Below are 26675 nucleotides of genomic sequence, written 5' to 3'. Positions count from 1 at the left end.
AGTAATTCTGCTTATGAATTCCACATTTTATATAGTGGAAAATTCATTTAACTTGCATGTATTTTTGCATTTTAATCACAAGATTGTGTATGTTACTAATATCTTTATACTTTGTGTCACCATGCAGCAACTTTTTTTTTTTTTTTTTGCCAAATCAATACCTCTGTCCTTAATTTGCTCTTAAATAAACATGTGAATTGTATGGCCGTGTCAAAGGGCGAGTGTTTGTTGAAAGGGGACACCTCTCTTCTGTCGTCTTCTACCTGTCTGTTGTGTGCAAGTGCAGGCGCCAGGCTGCAAGGGCCCAATGGCCCTAAACCGCGCGGAAAGAAAAGGAAAAGCATGCCGGCTTAATCTCATCCGCTCTCCATCAACAAGATGCTGTTTAGATTAGGGCCTTGCGCAATCTTATTCCCCCACGCAGCTTTGTTTCTTAAACGGACCATTAAACGCTGGAAATTACGATATGAGAAGGCGGTGATCACAATGTGTTGTGTAACACTTCAGATTTGTTTCGTTTTATTATTGGGGCTGGAGTGGAATGTGCTTGTCAAAACACGCCCACGTCGAGTTTGTGTTTCCTAAATATTTATTTTAACGTGTTTAAAGCAACAGCTAAACTTTTGTACTAGCCTCATAATTTAAGCCTAAAATGTAAAAAAAAAAAAAGTGTCGAATTAGAGAGAAGTGTGTTTTTTGTTATTTTTTAGGTTTTAGTTGCTAAGCAACACAAACAACAACTGAGCTCCAGCCGGTTATAATAGGGCGTCTTTCGCTGACGTCACAAGTCAGGCCAGGACCCGGATGTCGCGCCATCTTGGACACTACGGGAAACATTGCATTAAAACGCGATATGTAACCTCGATGTAAAAGTCGAGATTCTGGGATAAGTGCAGTGAAAAATGATGCCGGAACTCTTCGAAAATCTGCACAGCTTTATTGGGATCGACTTGCGGAGAGAAGGAGCGTTATACGGGTAAAATGACGCTAAATGGAGGAAAATGCCTGTATGAGATGATGGCTGCCCTCTTTTATTTATATATATATGTATATATATATATATATATATATATATATATATATATATATATATATATATATATATATATATATATATATATATATATATATATATTACACTACTGTTCAAAAGTTTGGGGTCACCCAAACAATTTTGTGGAATAGCCTTCATTTCTAAGAACAAGAATAGACTGTCGAGTTTCAGATGAAAGTTCACTTTTTCTGGCCATTTTGAGCGTTTAATTGACCCCACAAATGTGATGCTCCAGAAACTCAATCTGCTCAAAGGAAGGTCAGTTTTGTAGCTTCTGTAACGAGCTAAACTGTTTTCAGATGTGTGAAGATGATTGCACAAGGGTTTTCTAATCATCAATTAGCCTTCTGAGCCAATGAGCAAACACATTGTACCATTAGAACACTGGAGTGATAGCTGCTGGAAATGGGCCTCTATACACCTATGTAGATATTGCACCAAAAACCAGACATTTGCAGCTAGAATAGTCATTTACCACATTAGCAATGTATAGAGTGTATTTCTTTAAAGTTAAGACTAGTTTAAAGTTATCTTCATTGAAAAGTACAGTGCTTTTCCTTCAAAAATAAGGACATTTCAATGTGACCCTAAACTTTTGAACGGTAGTGTATGTATATGGGACCCCCCCCTCCGGGCGACCGGTGCAATGGACGTCGAGTGGATGTAGCACAATATTGTGAGAGTCCAGTCCATAGTGGATCTAACATAGTAGGGCTGCAACTAACGATTAATTTGATAATCGATTAATCTGTTGATTGTTACTTCGATTAATTGATTAATAATCGGATAAAAGAGACAAACTACTTTTCTATCCTTTCCAGTATTTTATTGGAGAAAAAAAACAGCATACTGGCATTATACTTATTTTGATTATTGTTTCTCAACTGTTTGTACATGTTGCGGTTTATAAATAAAGGTTTATAAAAAAATAAATAAAAAAACAATAAAACATTTTAAATACAAAAAATTGCCTCTGCGCATGCACATAGCGTAGATCCAACGAATCGATGACTAAATTAATCGCAAACTATTTTTATAATTGATTTTAATCGATTTTAATCAATCAATCAATCAATCAATGTTTATTTATATAGCCCTAAATCACAAGTGTCTCAAAGGGCTGTACAAGTCACAACGACATCCTCGGTACAGAGCCCACATATGGGCAAGGAAAATGACTATGTGAATGACTATGAGAAACCTTGGAGAGGACCGCATATGTGGGTAACCCCCCCCCCCCTCCCCCCCCCTATAGGGGAGACCGAAAGCAATGGATGTCGAGTGGGTCTGACATAATATTGTGGAAGTCCAGTCCACAGTGGATCCAACACATCAGCGAAAGTCCAGTCCATAGTGGGGCCAGCAGGAAACCATCCCGAGCGGAGACGGGTCAGCAGCGTAGAGATGTCCCCAACCGATGCACAGGCTAGCGGTCCACCCCGGGTCCCGACTTTAAGCGATTTAATCGATTAGTTGTTGCAGCCCTACATAATAGTGATAATAATAATAATCCTCCTTTTTCTTTGTCCCATTGCCTCTCTGTAAAGCACCAATTCCATTGGCAGCAAAACAGGCCCAGAGCATAATACTACAACCACCATGCTTGACGGTAGGCCTAATGTTCCTGGGACTGAAGGCCTCACCTTTGCTCCTCCAAACATATTGCTGCGTATTGTGGCCAAACAGCTCAATTTTTGTTTCATCTGACATCACATAAGACCTTCGAAGGAAAGTTCTGTGGTCAGATACAATCCTGTCAATACATCCTGAAAACCGTAAGTCCATGATAAATAACTCTTGAAATACATTGGAAAGTTAGCGCCCTCTAGGCATCTGCGTAAAGGTTGCACACTGCCCCTTTAAGTCATTATACATAGTAAATGTTGTCACTGTTGAATTCCCCAGGAGATGGTTAGGTTGCTTTTTGTGTGTCATTGTGCTGTCATGTTTGTGTTTGTGCCATAATTGTTGGTAGTGTCTATTCTAGTGGGATTCAAGATTGCTATAATATATTTATTAGCCACCGGGCTACAATTACACTTAACTATAAAGTTAAGTCGAGGGCCACACATGGTCCGCGGGCCTTGGGTTTGAGAACCCTGCTCAATTAGATTTTTTTTCTGACTTTAAAATGATATTGTTGTTCCCAGTGAGTTCCCTCCGACGTGGCCAACTTCCAGATCGGTCGTAACGTCACGTGAAAACGCAGGCGGCCATCTTTGAGAGATGGCGGTCCTCGCATCACATGCCAATACAGCCCTGTATCTGCCCCCCTCGGACCCCCTCCACCAGTGTCCGCTAGCTTGTTTACGGAGCGGAAGAAGTCTGTTTCCTGCCTGTAACAAAACCCAGACACCCCGTCAGAGTGTCAAGGAGCTACTCGGTACCCGCCAATACATCATCTTCCTCGGGAGAATCGTAGCGAGATAAGCCGCCCTGACTTAAGACTCCGGCCCACAAAGAGGTCATCATGGCTGCCACTGTTATGAACAAGATAGCCTCCATATTTATTTAGCACTGACACTTTCAGGAGTGAATTTCAATAATCCTCTTAATTCACTGTAGGAGTTTGGTGGCTTGCCAGGCGTTGCTGAACAGGTTTCGACGAGTTCCCTCCTTATCTTCGTATGTTGGACGGACAAACCTGTTGAAGCAGTGTTTCAGTGCGCAGTGGCAGGTGTACACTCAGGTTAGTAGTTGCAGAGCTTTCTCCAACATGACTCTGAAGACCGTAAGTAATCATGTTTGGTCTGCACGGGCACTTCTTCTTGTGTAAAATCATTGTCTTCTCACACAGCCTAAATAAGCAATCACCACCGCACTGTTATTATTAAGTGTTTACAGGTGTAGTGTGAATCATCTGGTTAGAGATGATACATTCTCATAGGGGTCAGATAAGTCTAAAACATTTTTCTACTTCATTAATTTTGTGGGTAGTCCAATGTAAACATTTCCGAATTTTTCTCCAGCATGTTGCAAAATTTAGGAAAACAGTGCTTGTAGGAGCCTCTGAGGTCCAACAAAAGCAGGTTGTTGACATTTTCACATATTAAGTCAATCTGTTCCAGGGTAAATTTTGGGGGTGAAGTGTTTGGGTACCTAATGATTTGATCCAATTTGGATTCCTGGGGTGACACTTTGATTCTTGATTCAAGAACAATGATTTTGATGAAACTTTTAGAATTTTACAGGTTAGAAAAGCTCATTCTTGTTGCATGGAGATGGCTTAAAAACGTCTTTTAAAAAATTTACTCTTATTTAAAAAAACAACAACAACATAAACATTCAATAAAATACTTGAAAGAATAGAAATGTAGTTTGTCTCTTTTATCCGATTATTAATCGATGAATCGAATTAATCGACAGATTAATCGATTATCAAATTAATCGTTAGTTGCAGCCCTAGTATATATAAACATATGTATATATGTATATGAATATATATATAAACATATGTATATGTGTATATATGTATATGAATATATATTTATATGTACATATATGTATAAAAAAATCCATTTAAATAAATAAATATATATATATTTATATATATTTATTTAAATAGATTTTTTGATATATACATATATATTTACATACATATATATATGTGTGTGCGTGTATATATATATATATATATATATATATATACATATATATTTACATACATATATATATGTGTGTGCGTGTATATATATATATATATATATATATATATATATATATATATATATATATACACATATATATATATATATATGTGTGTGTATATATGCATATATATTTAAGTGTTGAAAGTAAAAACAACTAATAAAAATGTATCACCTTAGGAGTGGGGCACCTTTTGGATCCCAAATATATTTAATGGGATTTTATTCATCTTTGTGATTACTCAAAAATAATAATAAATTAAAATCAATGGTGTCCTGCATTATTGATCTTTTTAAGGCTCTAATTACTTCACATCAAACATTGCTTTCTGAATATTTTTGGCAGTGGGGGAAATACTGCATATTTCAGTTTTATTATAAAAAACAAAGTTGTCTTTGACAGGAAAGGCTTTTTTAAAAAAGTTAATATCAACCTGAAGTTGATATACTGTAGAGATTTACTGTAAGCGTTAAATAAATTTAAAAAATTATAATTTAACTTTTTTTTAGCAAATTTTAACATTTTAATAATTGAGACCCTTTATGGTCCCCGGGAGCCCTAAAGGTAAAAAAAAAATAAAAAAAATCCATATATTTTGTTATGGTTTTGAAAATGAAAAATATCAAATTGGCCCCCGCATTCTTTAATTTTCCCATGTGCGGCCCTCAGTGAAAAAAGTTTGGACACTCCTGCTTTAAGGGGGAAAAAAATGTGACTCCGAAGCCCCAAACTATGTTTATCAGGAAGCGCTTATTTGGCTCTTGAGTGAAAGCTTGTAATAAATGAAGTCAGAGGAGTGGCATGCTGCATTGGACATCGGTTTTGGTTACCATCATCGATTCAAGTGGAACTAAAAAAAAAAAATAACACAATTATATTTGCTAAATGTGGATTGCATTTGCGGGTCCAATATAATTACTTTTTTAATCCAGCAGATGACAAATGACCATTAGGTAACACCAACACAGTATTAGTGCAGTGTCAATACAGCTAGTGAGTGTGCCACGCACTCACTGAGGCATCATTTATCCCTCACTAGCGTTTTTAAGCTGATGTTTTGTGCAGCTTTAGAGTGGCAAACTTCACGTTCCCCTGTACTTTCCTCTTCTTTTATCCCATGGTCATCATTAACAATGGCAAAGGACCAAACTGTTGTGTTGTCATTAATAGGTCGAGTTCTCGGTCCCGGAAGCTCTGTCTTATCAGCAGTGCATGTGATGGTGTCGGTAGCCAGGAGCGAGACGGCGCTATTGTACCGCTGCCTGGGGCCGAGTGACGGATGACAGCGCCTTCTCTCTGGAGGAAATGGGGAGGCCAGAAGTGTGAGCCTGAGACCAGGTTTTGTTCGCTGAACCTTCGCCTTAACCCGCTTACCTCCTTTCTGAGATCCTTTATTGTGTTTGCGAGACATCCCAGTGATGTTGTTGTTTTTTTTTTGACAGACACGCTACTGCCCGTGTTGTTGCCATCCAGGAAGGTTCTGCCAAACTTGGAGGCCATGAGAGGAGGAAGTGACCAGTCTGGATCCCCTGCCCTTTGCCCTCCCTCGGGTCCCATAAATAAGCCCGCTGTAATTCCCTTCCAGACGGCCTTGCCCTAGCAGGTGTGTGTTTGTATATATGAGTGTTAACAGGGAGATTTAAAGGCTGTGCCGTTTGTGATCTACTGTGTTGGGAATGTCGTTTTTGGAGGAAACGTGCAACCTAAATATGTTTATCCCCCGTTTGCCACATGGGCCAAGCAGAGGATGTTTAGAGCTTCTTTTTTTTTTAATGTCCATACTTGGACAGTGCTGGTTGAAATAACATTGGAGAATGAAAAGGTTGATTTAAGTTCAGCGCGTTCATTTGTGTAATAGCTCTCAAGAGGAAAGGCAATGTTTCTGTAAAATAGAAAAAATATGCAAGCATCTTGACTGCCGCATGTAAACACGTTGTGGGAAATGCTGTGCTTTCCATCCGCTATTGTTTTCCATGAGTAAATACAGTCATATTTAATAATACGGTCAAAGTCTAACGTTACACAATTTTACCACCTATGCAGCATCAGCTTAACCAACTTTTCTTACCTATTGGTACCTGTTTTTGTTTATTTGAGAACTGCGTAAGTCCCGAAAATGTGAAATCAAACATGAAGGCATGGAAGAGATATTAAAAGAAAAAAAAGTAAGTATAGTGAAGTTTTATAAAAAAGAGCTCTGCGCAAGTCCGCCATTGTAGTTTGACGCTGTATTGCAGGGGTCCCCAAACTTTTTGACTCGGGGGCCGCATTGGGTTAAAACAATTTGGCAGATATATATATATATATATGTATATATATATATATATATATATATATATATATATATATATATATATATACATATATATATATATATATATATATATATATATATATATATATATATATATATAATATATATATATATATATATATATACAGTATATATTAGGGCTGTGAATCTTTGGGTGTCCCACGATTCAATTCAATATCGATTCTTGGGGTCACGATTCGATTTAAAATCGATTTTTTTTTTTTCAATTCAACACGATTCTCGATTCAAAAACGATTTTTTTTCCCGATTCAAAAGGATTCTCTATTCATTCAATACATAGGATTTCAGCAGGATCTACCCCACTCTGCTGACATGCAAGCAGAGTAGTAGATTTTTGGAAAAAGCTTTTATAATTGTAAAGGACAATGTTTTATCAACTGATTGCAATAATGTCAATTTGTTTTAACTATTAAATGAACCAAAAATATGACTTATTTTATCTTTGTGAAAATATTGGACACAGTGTGTTGTCAAGCTTATGAGATGTGATGCAAGTGTAAGCCACTGTGACACTATTGTTCTTTTTTTAAAATAAATATTTAATGATAATGTCAATGAGGGATTTTTAATCACTGCTATGTTGAAATTGTAACTAACATTGATACTGTTGTTGATAATATTCATTTTTGTTTCACTACTTTTGGTTTGTTCTGTGTCGTGTTTGTGTGTCCTCTCAATTGCTCTATTTATTGTAGTTCTGAGTGTTGCTGGGTCGGGTTTGGTTTTGGAATTGGATTGCATTGTTATGGTATTGCTGTGTATTGTTTTGTTGGATTGATTAATTAAAAAAACAAACATTTTTAAAAAAATTAAAATTAAAACAATTAAACAACTTTTTTTTTAAATCGATTTTTAAAAAATGAGAATCGACTCTGAATCGCACAACGTGAGAATCGCGATTCGAATTTGAATCGATTTTTTCCCACACCCCTAATATATATATATATATATATATATATATATATGTATATATATATATATATATATATATATATATATACATATATATATATATATATATATATATATATATATATATATATATATATATATATATATATATATATATATATATATTGGATAAGCTCCTTCTTTTTCTCTATCCTATTGTTGTGGGGCAGACTGGCTCGTACATGCACATGCATCCTCCGCTGTTGCCATTTCCAATACAAATTAGTTGAAGTGGATGAATGTAAACAATACCGCCCACAAAACGGCGCATTCTGAAGAGACGGTCAGAAAGCGGATTAAAAACGGTCTGTAAAACATAGGCCTCGTTTACACTGCAAGTGACACAGATCGAATTTTGTTTGCCAGTCTAAACGCTCCAAAGTGCTTGAAATCTGATATTTTGGCATCATATTCAGGCCACATTAGACCTGAATGCGACCCGTATGTGACTTTTCCTCCAGTTTTGGGCGAGCTACGTCATTCGTTTGCGCGGCGGGGTAGGACGCAGTTGTCAGCGGAAGTGGATACTTCATGACAACATCCGGTTTCGGTGAGGAAAGTCTTTTATCGACGTGCCGAATTTTCGATGCATTACTAGTCAATAGTGTGCAAATCAGAGCCAGAACAAACAGGCTCAGAGACAGCTTCTTTCCCAGAGCTGTCACCATCTTGAACTCTAACTTATAATAATAATTCACCCCTATACAATATCCTACCCTAATATCTTACCGTGCAATATTACCCTTCAAGTGCAATACATCTGACACTGATTGTTATTTATTACTCCGGTACTCTTGTCTTATTTGTATAGTGTTTTGTATATTGTACAGGATTGCTTATTATTTTTATTGGATAGTAGTCTGTTTATTTCAATTCTTATTTATTTTTTATTTTATTTATTTTTTTCTTTATTACTACCTCTTGTGTAATTTATTTTTACGCCATATTTGTTCCCACTACCGCACCTTAAATTGGAGTCCTTAATCTCGTTATATGCGAATATAATGACAATAACGTCCATTCTATTGTTTTATTCTATTCTATTCTATTGTCAAATAATAGGCTATATGTAATATATATAAATATATATTTTGATTCCAAAGAAATAGCGATTGTTGAAGAACCGGAATTGACGCTGTGACGTATTTTCTTACATGTTACGTACATTGCACAAGTTGTTTACGTAAGTGAGTTGAAAAATAAAGATAACGTAGATCCATAACGATGTTCGTGTTGCCTTTACTTAACAGCCATAAAAAGTTTGGAACTCACATATGTATTACACTATAAATATATCCTTTCATACATTACTTTCATTTCTTTTCATGTAAAAAAAATCCTACAAATTTTGAAGGTGTGGCGACCTTATTTTATTTTGTAGTAGTAGTAGTATAGCGACTTCCTTGTTCATTTACAGAATCCGATCAACTTCCTTTGTTTTCACTTCTTGAACTGCGCATGCAAGTGACGTCGAGGCCACTTTGAGCCGTGTGCGTGTTTATACTGGAGTCTGATAAAGATCACATTTTACTTCAGTCAGCTGGAAAAAATCAGATTTAGAAAAAATTAGATTTGGGCCACTTTGGCCTGCAGTGTAAACGGAGTCATAATCTATGCAAAATCTTGACCAAAACACCACCATTACAAGTTATTTAGATGACAAGGAAATGTTTTAAATGTAGAAAAAAATCATAATATGACCCCTTTAAAGCACGTTAACGTTTTCATGGGGATTATGATTTGAGTGTAAAAATGAATGGTCCTCCACTTCCCGTCTTTGTTTCTCAGCACATCAGTCAATTAGAATGGTTCTCTGTAGTCCTTGTATTGGAGGTACCACCCTTCTCAGCAGCAGTGAAGGACACATTTTTCAGCACGTTGCACAATTCTTTGGCAACTTTAAGGGCTCGGACACTTTCTACACACAGATGAAGCACTAAATGTCTAAACTAAAGTGTATATCATGCCAGACAGTCAATATATTATTATTAACTAGGATTATCTTGATATTGAGTATTGGCTGATACTGATGTATTGAACCGATACGCACCTTCAGCACAATTAATGAGTGTGGAATGTTAGAAAAGGTTTTATCAAGTGAAATGAGTCAAACAGAGTGAATAACACTAACCTAATTATTGTTAACAATTTTGAATTGACTTAAGCCAGGGGTGTCCAAACTTTTTCCACTGAGGGCCACACACTGAAAAATCAAAGCAAGCGGGGGCCATTTTGATATATTTTATTTTAAAAACCAATAAAATATATGTTTAAAAAAATATACATTGATGCCTCCACTTAGGCTTGATCAAAGGGTTTTGGTCAAAAAAATATAAAAAATGTGTCATTATTCAGTATTATTATTTGTATTATTATTCAAGGTTTAAATCTCTAGATCAACATTAGGTCTATCTGTCAATATAAAGTTGTTAAATATTTAAGTTATATGACCTTTTTGTCAAAGAAAATCCTGTTTTCTTATGGAAAAAAACACAAAATATGCAATATTTTAACCCAATAAAAAATGTAAGTGGAATATTTTGGATTATATAACAATTGGAGCCTTAAAAAGGTCAATAACTCATAACAACATTGATTTTAATTAATTATTGTTTTTTGAGCAATGACACTAAAAAAAAAAGTCCCACTAAAATGATTGGGGATCCAAAAAGGTCCTGCTCAGTAAAGTTTACAAAAAATAAATCATACATTTTTTAAAACTTTTAACACATTTGTCTCAAGATCAAGTTCAGATCTATCCGTCAATTATAATTTTTATTGTTGTTTATGTTTTTTGTATGTTTGTTACCTGGGGATAGGTTGATTGGCAACACTAAATTGGCCCTAGTGTGTGAATGTGAGTGTGAATGTTGTCTGTCTATCTGTGTTGGCCCTGTGATGAGGTGGCGACTTGTCCAGGGTGTACACCGCCTTCCGCCCGATTGTAGCTGAGATAGGCTCCAGCGCCCCCGCGACCCCAAAGGGAATAAGCGGTAGAAAATGGATGGATGGATGGATGGATGTTTTAGGCCCCTCAAAAAAAAAAATTAAAAAAATAACTAACTGTTTTGTAAATGGCAAACACAAAATATGCAACATTTTCCCAAAAAACTATCTCAAAGTGGAATATTCAATGTGATGTAATTGGAGCCTTGAATAAGTCAATAATTCATAATAACATTGATTTTGATTCTTTTTTTTTTTTTTAAGAAAGAAACAGCCTGCATGGCAGCTTTGTGTTATTAGAGTAAACATTGTAACATTTTCTTGTTACATTTCACCAGTTTGCTCTTTTATACCACTTTTTATGTTTTGATTTTTTTAATCATATTTTTAGAATGTGCCGTGGGGCCATTAAAAAATGACCTGCGGGTCGCAAATGGCCCCCGGGCCGCACTTTGGACACCCCTGACTTAAGCGGTCTTTGGAGTGGTAAATGTTTTTTTTGGCAAAAATTCATTAAGTTAAAGCTCATGATGCAGTAAATTGAATGACACGGACACATTTGGTACTGGATACTTTTCACACTTCTGCTTTGGAGACTTTGTCAATTATCATTTGATACTTGTTTTTTGTCTGTTAGACTGCAGTTCTGTTCAATTAAGAACACTTACCAGTCACATTCATATTGAGAAAGTATGACAGTTAGCATTTTCTTTTAAATACATTGAATGTCTTGTTTACCATTTCCTTAGCAGGATGAAAAACCTACCCCAGCGGCCAAACAGACAAATAAAGGGTTATAAAACATTAACCAATAATTTAAAAGCTTGCTTAAAAGAAACCAACAATACCATGGTATTTTACAGTAGACAGTGTTGTACCAGTGTTTCCCATAAACTGCCAAGATACCTGTGGCGGTGGGGGCGTGGCTTTCGGCGTGGCCACCATGACATCATCGAGTAATTTGCATAATTTACTACAATGATATGATTTTCTCTAAAAAGGCTCAAAAAATGTATACTTACTAATTAATAATAACAGTTTTGTTTTAAACGTCCATCCATCCATCCATTTTACAATATAATTACAACACTTTATGTACATATTTATATACAGATTTAAACAATAATTTATTCACTGAAATATATTTATTAATTGTGGTTCTTACAAAAAATATATCTTATGAAATATAAAAGCTAAAATGTCTCTTAAAGCTCTGCCCCTTTAATTAGTGCATACTAAGTAATTTAACTTTAGCCTACTGCTACAACCATATTATTTACCAGCAACATAAAGTGAAACAGAGGCAGAGGTGTCCTGCCACTGTCAGTAACAAATAAACAGAAAACAGTAGTGGTCAAATACAAATAAGGCAACAAGAGAAGTATCCTACACTTCTCTTTTGTAAAGTAAATCTGAACAGCCTATATGGGCATCTACATCAACTATATGATTTGCCTGAGAAGCTGGACAGGACAAATTTAAAAAAAAACAAATAAAACAAATTTAAAAAAAAAATTGTTGTTTTTTTTGTTTTGTTTTTATTTGTGGCGGACGTAATTCTTTCGTGGCGGGCCTCCACAAATAAATGAATGTGTGGGAAACACTGTGTACTATTTGTATAGTATTTGCTTTGATTGATTGATTGATTGATTGAAACTTTTATTAGTACAGTACAGTGTACAGTACAGTACATATTCCGTACAATAGACCACTAAATGGTAACACCCGAATAAGTTTTTCAACTTGTTTAAGTCGGGGTCCACGTTAATCAATTCATGGTAATTCATGGCTGTGTACAAATGAAGGTTGAGTTTGCAGAATGCATGCGAAATTCTTACTTGAAGATCTGATTTAATGTCACAACATCTAGCTTGTTTTCACAACAATGTTTTCTTTAATTACGTGTGACACAGAATGATATTTCACGAGGAGGATATGAAGGCTTGTGCAACATTCTAAAAGTGGAATTTCAATTCAAGTCATTTGAAACATTGGAATTTGAATAGAATTGGCTCCACCCTACAGGATGTTATTTTAGGAAGTGTAATTAAATGAATTACAATTCAGAATAATTCCTTATGGCCAAGTAACGGGAACAGTTTTACAGGTGTAGCAGAGGTTTTGGATTTGATACTAAAACTACTTGACAAACACTAAAGTAAAACGCAAATTGGAGTATTGCAGTACTTGCAGTTGGCGCTGGGGTGTTCTGGTGGGAATTAGCTTATTATAGATGATTCCATTTTCCATGTGGACATTATCACAAACTTTAGAACTTTTTTCCAGAAACGATAGCTCTGAAATTCAAATTTGTCAACAAATTTCCTGCTATGGCTTTTAATAATACTTGGATAAAGTAAAGCATTCTGGGAAATAAAGTATTTTCCCACCACGTTCCATCACTTGAAAGTTGTAATGCATCAAACTAAAAGATGCTTTTATTCTTAATAGTTGTCACAAAATATTTACTGTAATTTAAATATAATGTGTACAATAGGTTCATAGTAATACATTTTTTATGGATTTCTACCATGATTTAACAGCATTTTACAGTATTATTTCCCAGTAAAATACCATCATCCAAATGTACTGTAACCTTATGACAAATTACTGTCCGTAAATTGCTGTTAATGTTAATGCCAATGCAATTATAAGCCAGTATTATACTGTGATTTTACAATGAAACTCTTTACAGCGTACTGTTACGCATGATCTTTGAAAACACCAAAATTCTTGATTGAAATTTCAATTCTACTTTCTTCAATTGAAATTTGACTTCATATTCATAAATTGAATTTAGGTGACATATTCTTTTCAATATGGAATTTTGCACAAGCGTGGTGGATACAATTCTATTCCATTTCCTGTTTCAAGACTTTTGTTCCAGTATAGGAAATAATGAAAATATAAAATGTTCTGGGGTCAAACTGTTTCATTCATAGAAGCTTTATTAACTACACAACGCTACATAAAAAACTTAGGGCTGCAGCTATTGATTTTTTTATTTTATTTTTAATCAAATAATAAAACACGCGTATTTTAGTGACAATAGTTGAAATAAACAATGATTTTTCTGCTTACCATGGCATTCATTCTTTTTTCTAATAAATGCACATCATCAGCATCGAAATTGCAATTTTAACGTGTGTGCATTAATACAAATTTCACCGCCACACACAGAACTGGCGCCCACACACCTCTGCAGAGGCCATGCAGAAATGATGTCCGTGTATTTAGAGTTCCATTAGTTACACTCAAACAATTAATCGAAGCAAAATAATATGTAAATGGATTAATCGAAATAATCGATTAATCGTTGCAGCCCTAAAAACAATGGAACATTTTAAGCTTCAATTAAAAAAAGACATTTAGTGTGTCGTTTTGTTTTACTGTCATGCAAGCGTAGTAAGAAGTCAACTAATGTAAGACATAAAGGGAAGATAACACTCCATTTTGTCTTTTGTCTTTTAACAAAAAAGAAAAAAAAAATGCAAATCAATTTGCTGAGTAAATCTTACGTGGTTTGTGATGTCTTCGATACTAGTAGTTGAATTATACAACCTCAAGAACATTCACATTCTATAATTTTTGCTTTTCCAATTGATGAATGTTGGGAAAACTTTTACGCTCTAAATCTAACTACCTTTGAAATTTTAACAAAATATGAACAATAGTGCTGTAAAAAGATTCCGTTTTTAATCAGATGAATCACACTTGTTAATTTTGGTTAATCGCGATTAATTGTTGTAAATTAGTTGCTTGTATAATTAAACTTTAAGAAAGACCCCGTATTTTTGACAGAATGTCACACACGAACATTTAAAAAAACATGTTTTACTTGAATGTATGTCATTTGTTTTGGTCAAAACAGGTTTATCTAAAATACCATTGGGGTGTACCTTGAAGCCAATATTGCCAGTGAACACACCTGTTGGGGCCTCCTCACTCATCTGGTGTATGCATTGACCTGATCGACAACCTGACAGGTAAACATTTGCAATTAAGGTAAAGTGCATTTGCAGACAAAATAAATAGCAGGGTTAACCTGTGTTTATACTGTATCGTATCAGTGGTCCCCAACCTTTTTGTAACTGCGGACCGGTCAACGCTTGAAAATTTGTCCCACGGACCGGGATGGGGGCGGTATGGTATTTTTTAATTTTTTTTTTTGTCATAAAAAAATACAATCATGCGTGCTTACGGACTGTATCCCTGCAGACTGTATTGATCTATATTGATATATAATGTGGCCTGGGAACACCTCGGGATCCCTCGGGAAGAGCTGGACGAAGTGGCTGGGGAGAGGGAAGTCTGGGCTTCCCTGCTTAGGCTGCTGCCCCCGCGACCCGACCTCGGATAAGCGGAAGAAGATGGATGGATGGATGGATGGATATATAATGTAGGAACCAGAAATATTAATAACAGAAAGAAACAACCCTTTTGTGCGAATGAGTGTGAATGAGTGTAAATGGGGGAGGGAGTTTTTTTTGGTTGGTGCACTAATTGTAAGTGTTGATTTAATTTAAAAAAATTAAATAAAAATAATTTTTTCTTTATTTTTTTTTTTCTTGTGCGGCCCGGTACCAATCGGGCCGCGGCCCGGTGGTTGGGGACCACTGCTGTACATGATTTGATAATGTTTTGTGATTAATCGCATGGGTTAATGCGTTATATTTGACAGCCCTAATAAGCATATACCGTATTTTTCATATCATAAGTCGCACCGGCCGAAAATGCATAATAAAGAAGGAAAAATACATATATAAGTCACACTAGAGTATAAATCGCATTTTTGGGGGAAATTTATTTGATAAAATCCAACACCAAGAATAGACATTTGAAAGGCAATTTAAAATAAATAAAGAATAGTGAACAACAGGCTGAATAAGTGTACGTTATATGACGCATAAATAACCAACTGAGAACGTGCCTGGTATGTTAACGTAACATATTATGGTAAGAGTCATTCAAATAACTATAACATATAGAACATGCTATACGTTTACCAAACAATCTGTCACTCCTAATCGCTAAATCCCATGAAATCTTCTTCCTCGGTGTCGCTTCTAAACAACTCTGCCAACTCCAAAGGTAGACAATGCGCCGCTTCCTCTTCTATCGGTACGTCTAGTCTCTTACGTGAATGAGTTAAATAATATTATTTGATATTTTACAGTAATGTGTTAATAATTTCACACATAAGTCGCTCCCGAGTATAAATCGCACCCCCGGCCAAACTATGAAAAAAACTGCGACTTATAATCCGAAAGTTACGGTATATGCATTGTTGCTCAAATTGCTGGAAAATATGTTTGACTTTCTAGCAGAAATGTGTGGCAATGGGAAATAGAGCACACAAGCATGCATGCACATACTTGTGGAGGCCAAAACACACATGTCAGAGAGAGTCTGTGCTGCAGTCATTAGACGACACAGGGTCGGGAGGGTGGGGGGGGTCGGGGGGGGGGGGGGTCTGTCCTCTTTGTTGTGACTGTGTCTAGTTCCTTGTTAGAGAATTGATGACGCTGTCTTCAGAAAACAAACACGGCGGGAAGCTAAAAAGGCGGTCACTCACCGCAGCTCCCTGACCCATAGTGACACGGAGGCCATCGCAACACGTGAGCCGTGGCTCGCAGCGTCCCCCTTCGGAATGCACGGCGGCGTGTGCGCGCACACACGCTTGTTTGTGTTCCATTGATATCGCCGCTGGAATGTGTCTGCCTTGCGCCTGAATGTGTGTCTTTGTGTGTTGTGAGTGTCAGCGCAGCACAGCAGCGAGGTAACCTGCATGCAAACAAAACATGCTGGGCACCACCTACTTTTTTTTTTTTTTTTTACATATAGCTAGATGCCAAAATACATTTTCCACATATCAATTGTCAAGTCGTGAGATACCAAGAAGCTCCCCCGTCAATGTTTGGATGAGTCCCTCATTGATCTGGATGTGATACACTCCCACTTGTCTTGCCAGCGGCCCTCTTCTGTCTCTCCGCTCTTCTGCTCTGACTCACACTTTACATCACAGCACACATTGCCCCCCCCTCTAGGGGCCCCTCCCCAGTGTGCACACATCACACCGTGCCTTGCTCCGGGCCCCCAAGCCTTGTTCCAGGAGCTCAAATCCCATAATTGCATGGCTGACAGCGATAGCTAACAAGACATCCTCACCTGGTCGGAAAGAATGAAAACATCCACTGTCAAAATGGGTGGGGGGGGGGGAAAGTGTGTATCATCTCAGATGATATATTTTTGGAGAAAATATGCATTTCTTAAGGGATTAGTGAGTTGCGTTATTATCTATGGTGTGAAAATGATTGGTGATTAATCCTGTTTTGAAGCAACAGGAACCAAATCAAGTGCACTACATGTCTACAACCAGCAGAGGCGCTGTTGTTAGTCTCAAGCGAGTTTGCTGTCCAAAGGAGGGGGCGGCGTGGCTCGTTTGCTAGAACGGCCGTGCCAGCAACTTGAGGGTTTCCAGCCCAGGTTCGATTCCCGCTTCTGCCATCCCAGTCACTGCCGTTGTGTCCTTGGGCAAGACACTTTACCCACACTGGTAAAGTGATTGGCCCCCTTTTAACATCAACATTTTAACATTTAACTTGCCTTTTAAAAATAAGAAATACCGTATTTTTCGGACTACAAGTCGCAGTTTTTTTTCATAGTTTGGCCGGGGGTGCGACTTATACTCAGGAGCGACTTATGTGTGAAATTATTAACACATTACCGTAAAATATCAAATAATATTATTTAGCTCATTCACGTAAGAGACTAGACGTTAGAGATGCGCGGATAGGCAATTATTTCATCCGCAACCGCATCACAAAAGTCGTCATCCACCCGCCATCCACCCGAACTAACATTTTATCAAAACCACAACCGCCCGCCACCCGCCACCCGCCACCCACCTGTTGTTATATATCTAATATAGACGATGCAAGGCATTCCTGTTAAAGAAAGGAGACTGATCCAATGCAGCAGAGACATTCAATGCGTGCCACGCATTAATATCTCTTGGCCACGCATTAGAGGCTAAGAGATATTAATGCGTGATAATATTATTTATCATTATTATAATATTATTGTCATTTCAATTAAGAAAGTGTTGACTATTATTGTTTTTTTTTCCCCCTGGTTTTTAGTATTCCCTAAAAACGTTTGCAGGCGGCGTTGCCATCTTTTTATTTTTTTGTTCTTCTTCTGTTGTGTTGTGTTGTGGTGTGCTGTGTCATGCCAAATTTCTTCCCCGTTCAAAAACCTTCCCCCCCACCCCATTTACTTCCGTGGTCATGTTTCCTCTTACGTCATTGACAGCGATCGATAGCACTTCGGCTTTGACTGCCCGTCGCTGGAAGGATACTTCGTATTTGACAGCTGCTGGAATCTGAAGAAATCGATTATTGTTTTTTTTTGTACAGGCGCGAAACAGGACAGTCGCGTGCGGTTTAAGGACCCCCGGCAACTTTGTGACTTTATTGGACGCAGCCCCGGAAGTGACAGCTGCAGCAGTGCCTGATGAATAATTGCCTGTTTCAAAGAGTGCTGCTCGTTTTTCGTATGTGGGTAACAACATTTAACTATGTATTTTTTTTTTCTGAATGGGTTCAACCACCACCCGCCCGAATCTATTTAAAGTCTATTTTTTTCGTCATGCATCCGCCCGACCCGCGGATTATCCGCGGACTCCACGGTTGTGTCCGCAAACCGCGCATCTCTACTAGACGTACAAGATTTCATGGGATTTAGCGATTAGGAGTGACAGATTGTTTGGTAAACGTATAGCATGTTCTATATGTTATAGTTATTTGAATGACTCTTACCATAATATGTTACGTTAACATACCAGGCACGTTCTCAGTTGGTTATTTATGCCTCATATAACGTACACTTATTCAGCCTGTTGTTCACTATTCTTTATTTATTTTAAATTGCCTTTCAAATGTCTATTCTTGGTGTTGGGTTTTATCAAATAAATTTCCCCAAAAAATTTGACTTATACGGACATATATAAGTGTGACTTATATATGTGTTTTTCCTTCTTTATTATGCATTTTCGGCCGGTGCGACTTATACTCCGAAAAATACGGTAACTTCTATTTATGTAATAATATTGTACAACATTTACCTTGGAGAGTGGACTTCTACGGTATCTCCTTCCAGCTGCTTCTTCGTCAAACACACCATCAGCAGCTTCTCCATATGTTCATGGATAAATGTCCGCTGTTTGGATAATATTTTAACATCCTTGGCTGGCTTTATCAAATCATTCTGCTTCAGTATGGTGCAGACAAGCAGTGATACGTTGGAATTGCTTTGCCAAGTCGGTGACACACTGTTTTGTTTTCCACTTTTTCTTCTCAGCACTGTCCTTCAAACTCACTTTCTTCCTTCTCATGCTTGGAAAAACAAAGTTATGTTATGTTTCTAGCTGTAAGCTATAAGCTGGCGAGGAAGACAAGATGGTCTTAGGAGGCTCTTACACATAAAGAGAGTATGGCCAAGTCGGTTTCAGGCAATCTCCTCAATGATTGGTCAAAAGGCACTGGCGTGACTACAGGGCGCCATGACTACTACCAACTTTGAGCTAATACTTTGTTTTTGGTGCTTTCTCGTTAGTTTTTCGACATGTAAAAATGCCCTGTTGTGGAACATGGCTCTGCTCCACCTGCAAGAATTGTGGAAAGTTGTTACATGGCTTTCCCCACAACCCGAGAAGAAGACAAGTATGGGAAGAGAAGGTTCGCCATCACCACTGGAGAGCCGCCGTTTACAGCGTCTTGTGCCAGGTAAACACACAACACAACATCTGCGTCAGGAGAGAACACACAGACGCTAATACGGATAATAACAGAAGAAATTAACAAATTAAAGAGATGGTTTGACAAAAACAGACTATGTTTAAATCTCAGTAAAACTAAAATAATGCAATTCGGTAACAGCAGAAGAGAAAGTTAAACACAAATAGACGGACATTGAAAGAGTGAAATAAACCAAATTTTGAGAATGAGAAACTGAACTGGTAATCTCATTAAAACATTACAATATTCTTCAAAGTGACTAGAAAACCGCCAATAATGAAAAACTAACATATGTTTCTGACCAAAAATCACTTCATATTCTCTTCTGCTTGCCAGTGTTACCATGTCTTAGTTATAGTGCAGAAATATGGAGAAATAAGTGCAAAAGTAGACTTATTCACTTAGCATATTACAAAAAAGAAAGATCAGTTAGAATAATACATAATGAGAGAAACATACAGTGATTAAAAATAAAAACTAATTTTGAGTTATGTAATGATATTGTACAGCATTTACCTTGAAGAGTGGACTTCTACGGTATCTCCTTCCAGCTGCTTCTTTGTCAAACACGCCATCAGCAGCCTCTCCATATTTTCATAGATATATGTCCGCGGTTTGGATAATATTTTAACATCCTTGGCTGGCTTTATCGAATCATTCTGCTTCATTATGGTGGCTAGAAAAACGTCAACAATGAATACACTAACATATGTTTCTGACCAAAAATCACTCCATATTCTCTACTGCTTGCCAGTGTTACCATGTCTGAGTTATTGTGCAGAAATATGGGGAAATGAGTGCAAAAGTACACTTATTCACTTAGCGTGTTACAAAAAAAGAACGATTAGTTAGAATAATACATAATGAGTGATCCATACAGTGATTAAAAATAAAAACTAACTTCTAGTTATGTATTAATATTACAGCATTTACCTTGCAGAGTGGACTTCTACTGTATCTCCTTCCACAGTTACACACAGTTGACATACTTCACACAATTTCTACGTGATTATTGGTCCAAAGCTAGTGAAGAGTTTGGCAAAATGAGGGTAATAAGTTGTTTTTTTTGGCCGTTGTGTGTATTTTTTTTACAACCGTAGGTTGCGTGTTAGAGTGTCTGCTAGTTACAAAACACGACAGGAATGTCACAGCAGAGTGCGTCAAATACGACCACAAAATTCTACTCTCACAAAATAAAAGCATGTTTTATTGTAAGTTTGCAAGCTAGAGTATGTTTAGAACTACAGTACAAGCCTTCTCCTTTCAATGCGTTTTCTTTATTTTCATGACTATTTACATTGTAGATTGTCACTGAAGGCATCAAAACTATGAATGAACACATGTGGAGTTATGTGCTTAACAAAAAAAGGTGAAATAACTGAAAACATGTTTTATATTTGAGTTTCTTCGAAATAGCCACCCTTTGCTCTGATAACTGTTTTGCACACTCTTGGCATTCTCTCGATGAGCTTCAAGAGGTAGTCGCCTGAAAGGGTTGTCACCTCACAGGTGTCATAATTTTGATGCCTTCAGTGACAATCTACAATGTGCCAGGTAAACACACAACATCTGAAAATAAAGAAAACACATTGAAATGAGAAGGTGTGTCCAAACTTTTGGCCTATATATATATATGTATATATATATTGTTTTGGTTTATTTTGCCAGAAAAATTAAGGTCAAAACGACAGCAATTGCATTCAGTAGTAGTCATGGCGCCTGTTGCTTAGTTGGCCATACTCTCTTTATACACGACTCTGTCACTGTGACTTTCACTACGCCAACTAATGGCGGGGATACGTGTAACTCAAATTTTTGCTTGCATCTTAAAGCAACACAATGAGCCGAGAGACAGCTGTTATCTCATAACACTCTTAAGGTGAGTTGCCAGTGTAGATGTAATCCGTTTCAGGTGCTGTGTAAAAGAAGTGAACCATTGGTAATACTACCACACAATTTAACGAAAAATACATCATGGGAATGTGATCGACGCCCGGCGTGTCGTTTGTAACAGTCACAAAGAAGTTAACCATTGGTAAGATTAACACACACTTTAATGAACAACAGATGACAAGAAGTTAACCACTGTGCTATGTCGAAATGACAAAGAAAAAGTATTTTTGACATGTCCCGCAACTCCAGTCTTGTATTTGTATAGAGCACATAAAAAGGATTGCTATCGCAAATTGTAACCCACCACATAAAATAGTAATCCTTCCTAGTCTTCCATCATCAAATGTAGCTACAATTAATGAATACTGACCATTAGGTAATAGGAGGGTGTATGAAAGAGTAATACAAAATCGTATACATTGTCATTAGGGATGTCCGATAATGGCTTTTTTCCGATATTCCGATATTGTCCAACTCTTAATTACCGATACCGATATCAACCGATACCGATATATACTGTCGTGGAATTAACACATTATTATGCCTAATTTAATTAACCTGGTATGGTGAAGATAAGGTCCTTTTTAAAAAAATTTATAAAATTAAAAAAAAGATTAATAAATTAAAAACATTTTCTTGAATAAAAAAGGAAGTAAAACAATATAAAAACAGTTACAGAGAAACTAGTGATGAATGAAAATGAGTAAAATTAACTGTTAAAGGTTAGTACTATTAGTGGACCAGCAGCACGCACAATCATGTGTGCTTACGGACTGTATCCCTTGCAGACTGTATTGATATATATTGATATATAATGTAGGAACCCGAATATTAATAACAGAAGGAAACAACCCTTTTGTGTGAATGAGTGTGAATTAGTGTAAATGGGTTGGTGCACTAATTGTAAGTGTATCTTGTGTTTTTTATGTTGATTTAATAAAAAACAACAAAAAAAACGATACCGATAATAAAAAACCGATACCGATAATTTCCGATATTACATTTTAAAGCATTTATCGATATTATCGTACACCTCTAATTGTCATCCATTTAAACTTTAAGAAAATGTTTTTTCTTTAAGAACTCCCTTAATAAAATTGTATTTCTCATATTATTTTTAGGAATTATATTTGCTGTTGTTGCTAATAGTATTAAAACGAGAGCATTTTAGGTGCCTTATTGGTAGTCAATTTATCTTCATTGATAAATTAGTATGACACAGCTGGAACTCACATATGACAATTAGGTCAATCCAGGGAGCTCATCCTCACAAGGCAGACATCCCGGCTTCCAGTGTAGAAGGGTTGAAGCACGTTCCAGCAAGAGGCTGCTGGCTGGTGGACAGCAGACTAGTATTTATGAAGCACTTGAAGCGGTGCAGACAGCAGTGTGTGGGGAAAGAGCCCAGTGGAGCCACCGTGTTTACACCATAGCTCAGTGCAGGCCCTCAGGACACAACAGATGAAGATCCATGCACATGTGTCTTCATTTACACCCTCCCACACACTCTCACTCACACCACAAATTGATTATCTGGCTGAGTCACTATAGGTTCGGAGCCACAACTTTAGGTACACCTGCACAATCTCATGAGATCTACTGTAACACAAGAACGTGGTTTAACAAAGATAATAATGATCAGTTTTGACCGACACTTGAGTCCCAGTGCATGTCTACAAAAACACGGGGAATTGTTGAAATACAGTATTGTGTAGTGGATTTTCTGAAAAGTTTTAACATTTGCATATAGATGACATCTTTTCTTAACACACCACTGTAAATTCTCTATTTTGCTGTAAATTTATTAAAAAAAAATATTTTTTTTAAATATTTTTATTAATTATTTTCCAAAAATAACACCAGCCAAAACCTATAACAGAGGAAAAACAAAACACACAAGACAAAGCAAATAAAACCAAACAAAACAATCCCCCCCCACTCACACACACGTTCACACATCCATTGAGAGAATGCCACTTTCTAAAAATCTTTCTAGGGATCATGTTTTATGTGGTGTTTTTGTTCACTCACGATGTTATTCTCTACTACACTTTTTATTGAGTGCCACATCACAGTTTATAATGGCTGCCCTCAGAAGGTCACATGGAACAGTGAATATATTTGAATATAAACATTTAGTAGCCTCATTACACAATTTGCATAGGCTACTGATTTTGATTTTATTTATTTTTTACGAAAAAGATTGATGGATACCTTGGTTTGAAATCTTAAGTCAAAGTGACAAGCAGATACTGTATGTATTTATGATAGCCATAAACAAATATGTAAAACATCTTGTTGCATGCAGTACATGTTTCTGTCAAAATTTAAATAAATACATTTAGCCAGAAAGTGTTTTATTATTCCCAGCCTTTTGAAGGCCACATAAATAAAGCGGCAGACCACAAAAAATAACCCAGCAGGCACAAGACATTAAAACAACGTTGAGAACTTGTTGGATTAGGTCCTGACATTGAGCATCTTAAACCTAACACGAAGTTTAATCAAGATCGGGTTCTGACCTTGATTTTACCATTAAAATGAGGTCATTTCCCAACCAATATTCTACAACACAAATACAACGTTGACACAACATGCTTTTTGAAGACGTTTATTCAATATCAGGTTGTGACATTGATTTGACCATTGAAATTAGGTAATTTCCCAACCAACAACGTGGCTTCAACGTTAGACATCAACGTTGTCTCAATTTACAAATACAACTATTTTGCAATGTTGTGTCAAAGTCAGTTTTAAAGGACATGCATGTATTATCAACATTGTATCAATGTCTTGTGGCTGGAGGACCACACAAAATATATATACATGTATGTATGTATGTATATATGTATATATTTACATGTATATATGTATGTACTGTATGTTTACATATATATGTATGTACTGTATATGTTTATATATATGTATGTATATATGTATATATACATGTGTATATATATGTATTTATACATGTATGTATGTATGTGTGTGTATATATGTATATTTTTACATGTATACTGTATGTATGTATATGTTTACATACATATGTATGTATATGTTTATATATACTGTATATATGTATGTATATATACATGTATATATGTGTGTATATACATGTATGTGTGTGTGTATATATATATATGTATATATATATATATATATATATATATCGCCATCCTGTGTTTTTTTAATTGCAATTGTGATAAAAAGTGACCCAATGAGCTTGAAAATTTGAAGTATCAGCATTGGTATGACCAATACTGCCCCTGTAATTACTGTACTTGGTATTGGCTCAGTCAATACCCAAATTTGTAGTATGGCCCAGAACTAATGTAAAGTATCCAAACAACAGAAGAATGAATGATTACAAAATTTCAAAAGAAGTATAGACAGAAACATTATACAGCAGAAAGTAACAGCAAAATGGTAAGAAAAATAACAGTTTTAACAAAATGATGCCATTGGAAATTACGCAATATGTTTCTGCATACGTCAGCTACCAAACTAGGAGCTTTTGTAACCTGTAAATGATTCTTTTATCATGTATATGCTAAATAATATACTGTGATGTATATTGTAATCGCAGAAGGCAGCATTTTATATTACAATATATATATTTTAGGCCATATCGCCCATCCCTAATGTGCATATAACAGAGACATTCATTTGAGCATAATTTTCTCTGTAAAGACTGAAATTGCGATTCCCTACTTATTTTGTTTACTTGTTCAATAATACATTTATGCCTATTAGAATTTGTTACATGAGTTTATGTTGAGTTTATGACTTGTATTGTTTACAATGAACTGACTGTCGCCTCCGCCGTTGTAACCTGGGCTGTGGCACCACCTTGTGGCAAAACATAATATTGCAGTACGGTCACGCCCTGCCTCTCTCTCTAAATCTAATTGGCTGTGATGTGTGTCGATCACGCTACAGACTTCCTCATTGGTCAGCATCCCCGCCTTTTGTCTATCCTCCCTCTCCTGCGTTGGACTTTGGTCTGCCAAGTATCAACCGCTGTGATTGGTCCTTGTCACACGCCCACATTCCCATCCCTGCACCCGAAACACTCACTTTTCTCTTTTTGCGCCGATCCAAGTAACTTTTCCCTGTCGGTGCACGATTTTGTTCTGTGGCTGAAATAGAGAAAAGTACAACAAAACCATCCGTTATGTCTGTTTTCGTCCAGGTTCCCCAAGCGACACCTGTTGCTGTCTTTAAACTGAGCCAGGATTTCAATAATGACCAGTTCCCACACAAAGTCAACCTCGGAGTTGGGGGTAAGTTTGAACACTCCAGTGAACACCATTTATTGTTGTTGTTTTTTTTGCAGTCATGTGCATATTGTGATGGCTGCATTTGTGTACACCTCATAATAAATTCATTATGCCATAGTTTATTCATGTGTGTGCTATTATGCAACCCTAGTTGAATTCTCTCTTATCTGACTGATGCAAACCAGTGAACTCTGAATCTGGACCAGCCTTGGGTTGAAGGTTGAACGCTGTCTCAAGCAACCAAAACAGCACACATTTTTCTACCGTGCAACCTTTGTCACTTTTAATCTGATTATATGAGTAGTAATCCTGCAGGCTGCTTACTTTTTAGAGCCATGTGAGAAGTCTTGCAAGCATGCAGATCCCAGGTATACTATTTTTGAACAATTTGAAGTAAGTCTCAAACGTACCACAACAGTGTGGTGAGAGTTGTGCCAAAATGTAGCATTTATGACAGAATTTAGAACTTTGAATAGTTTAAAAGTTTAAGTCAGGGGTGTCAAAGTCAAGGCCCGCGGGCCGGGGGCCCTCGGGATGATATTTGCATACTTGCCAACCTTGAGACCTCCGAATTCTGGAGATTTTTAGGGGCGGGGGGAGGAGTATATTTATAGCAAGAATTCACTGAAATTCAAGTATTTCTTATATTTATATATATATATATATATATATATATATATATATATATATATATATATATATATATATATATATACATATATATATATAAATAAAATAAATACTTGACTTTCAGTGAATTCTAGCTATAT

General features: G+C 36.5%; 1 protein-coding gene across 2 annotated transcripts in view; it reads left to right on the top strand.

Annotated features, from left to right (window-relative positions):
* The first annotated feature begins 805 nt into the window (after positions 1-805).
* got1 (glutamic-oxaloacetic transaminase 1, soluble) overlaps positions 806-26675 on the top strand; it is a 40990-nt gene continuing 15120 nt past the window's right edge. Inside the window, exons 1-7 of one of the 2 annotated variants that reach the window (XM_062058170.1) lie at positions 806-976; positions 3620-3743; positions 5873-6040; positions 6145-6305; positions 14806-14920; positions 19551-19720; positions 25818-25908. In XM_062058170.1, the coding sequence (XP_061914154.1) occupies positions 19568-19720; positions 25818-25908 (244 nt within the window). In that variant the 5' untranslated portion in view covers positions 806-976; positions 3620-3743; positions 5873-6040; ... (1 more) ...; positions 14806-14920; positions 19551-19567. Of the gene's footprint in view, positions 977-3619; positions 3744-5872; positions 6041-6144; positions 6306-14805; positions 14921-19550; positions 19721-25689; positions 25909-26675 lie in introns of those variants that run through there. The other variant, XM_062058171.1, reaches the window with a different exon arrangement.

This window comes from Entelurus aequoreus, linkage group LG09, assembly GCF_033978785.1.
Source record: "Entelurus aequoreus isolate RoL-2023_Sb linkage group LG09, RoL_Eaeq_v1.1, whole genome shotgun sequence".
Taxonomy (NCBI): Eukaryota; Metazoa; Chordata; class Actinopteri; order Syngnathiformes; family Syngnathidae; genus Entelurus; species Entelurus aequoreus.
This window is presented reverse-complemented; position numbering and strand designations above follow the sequence as displayed.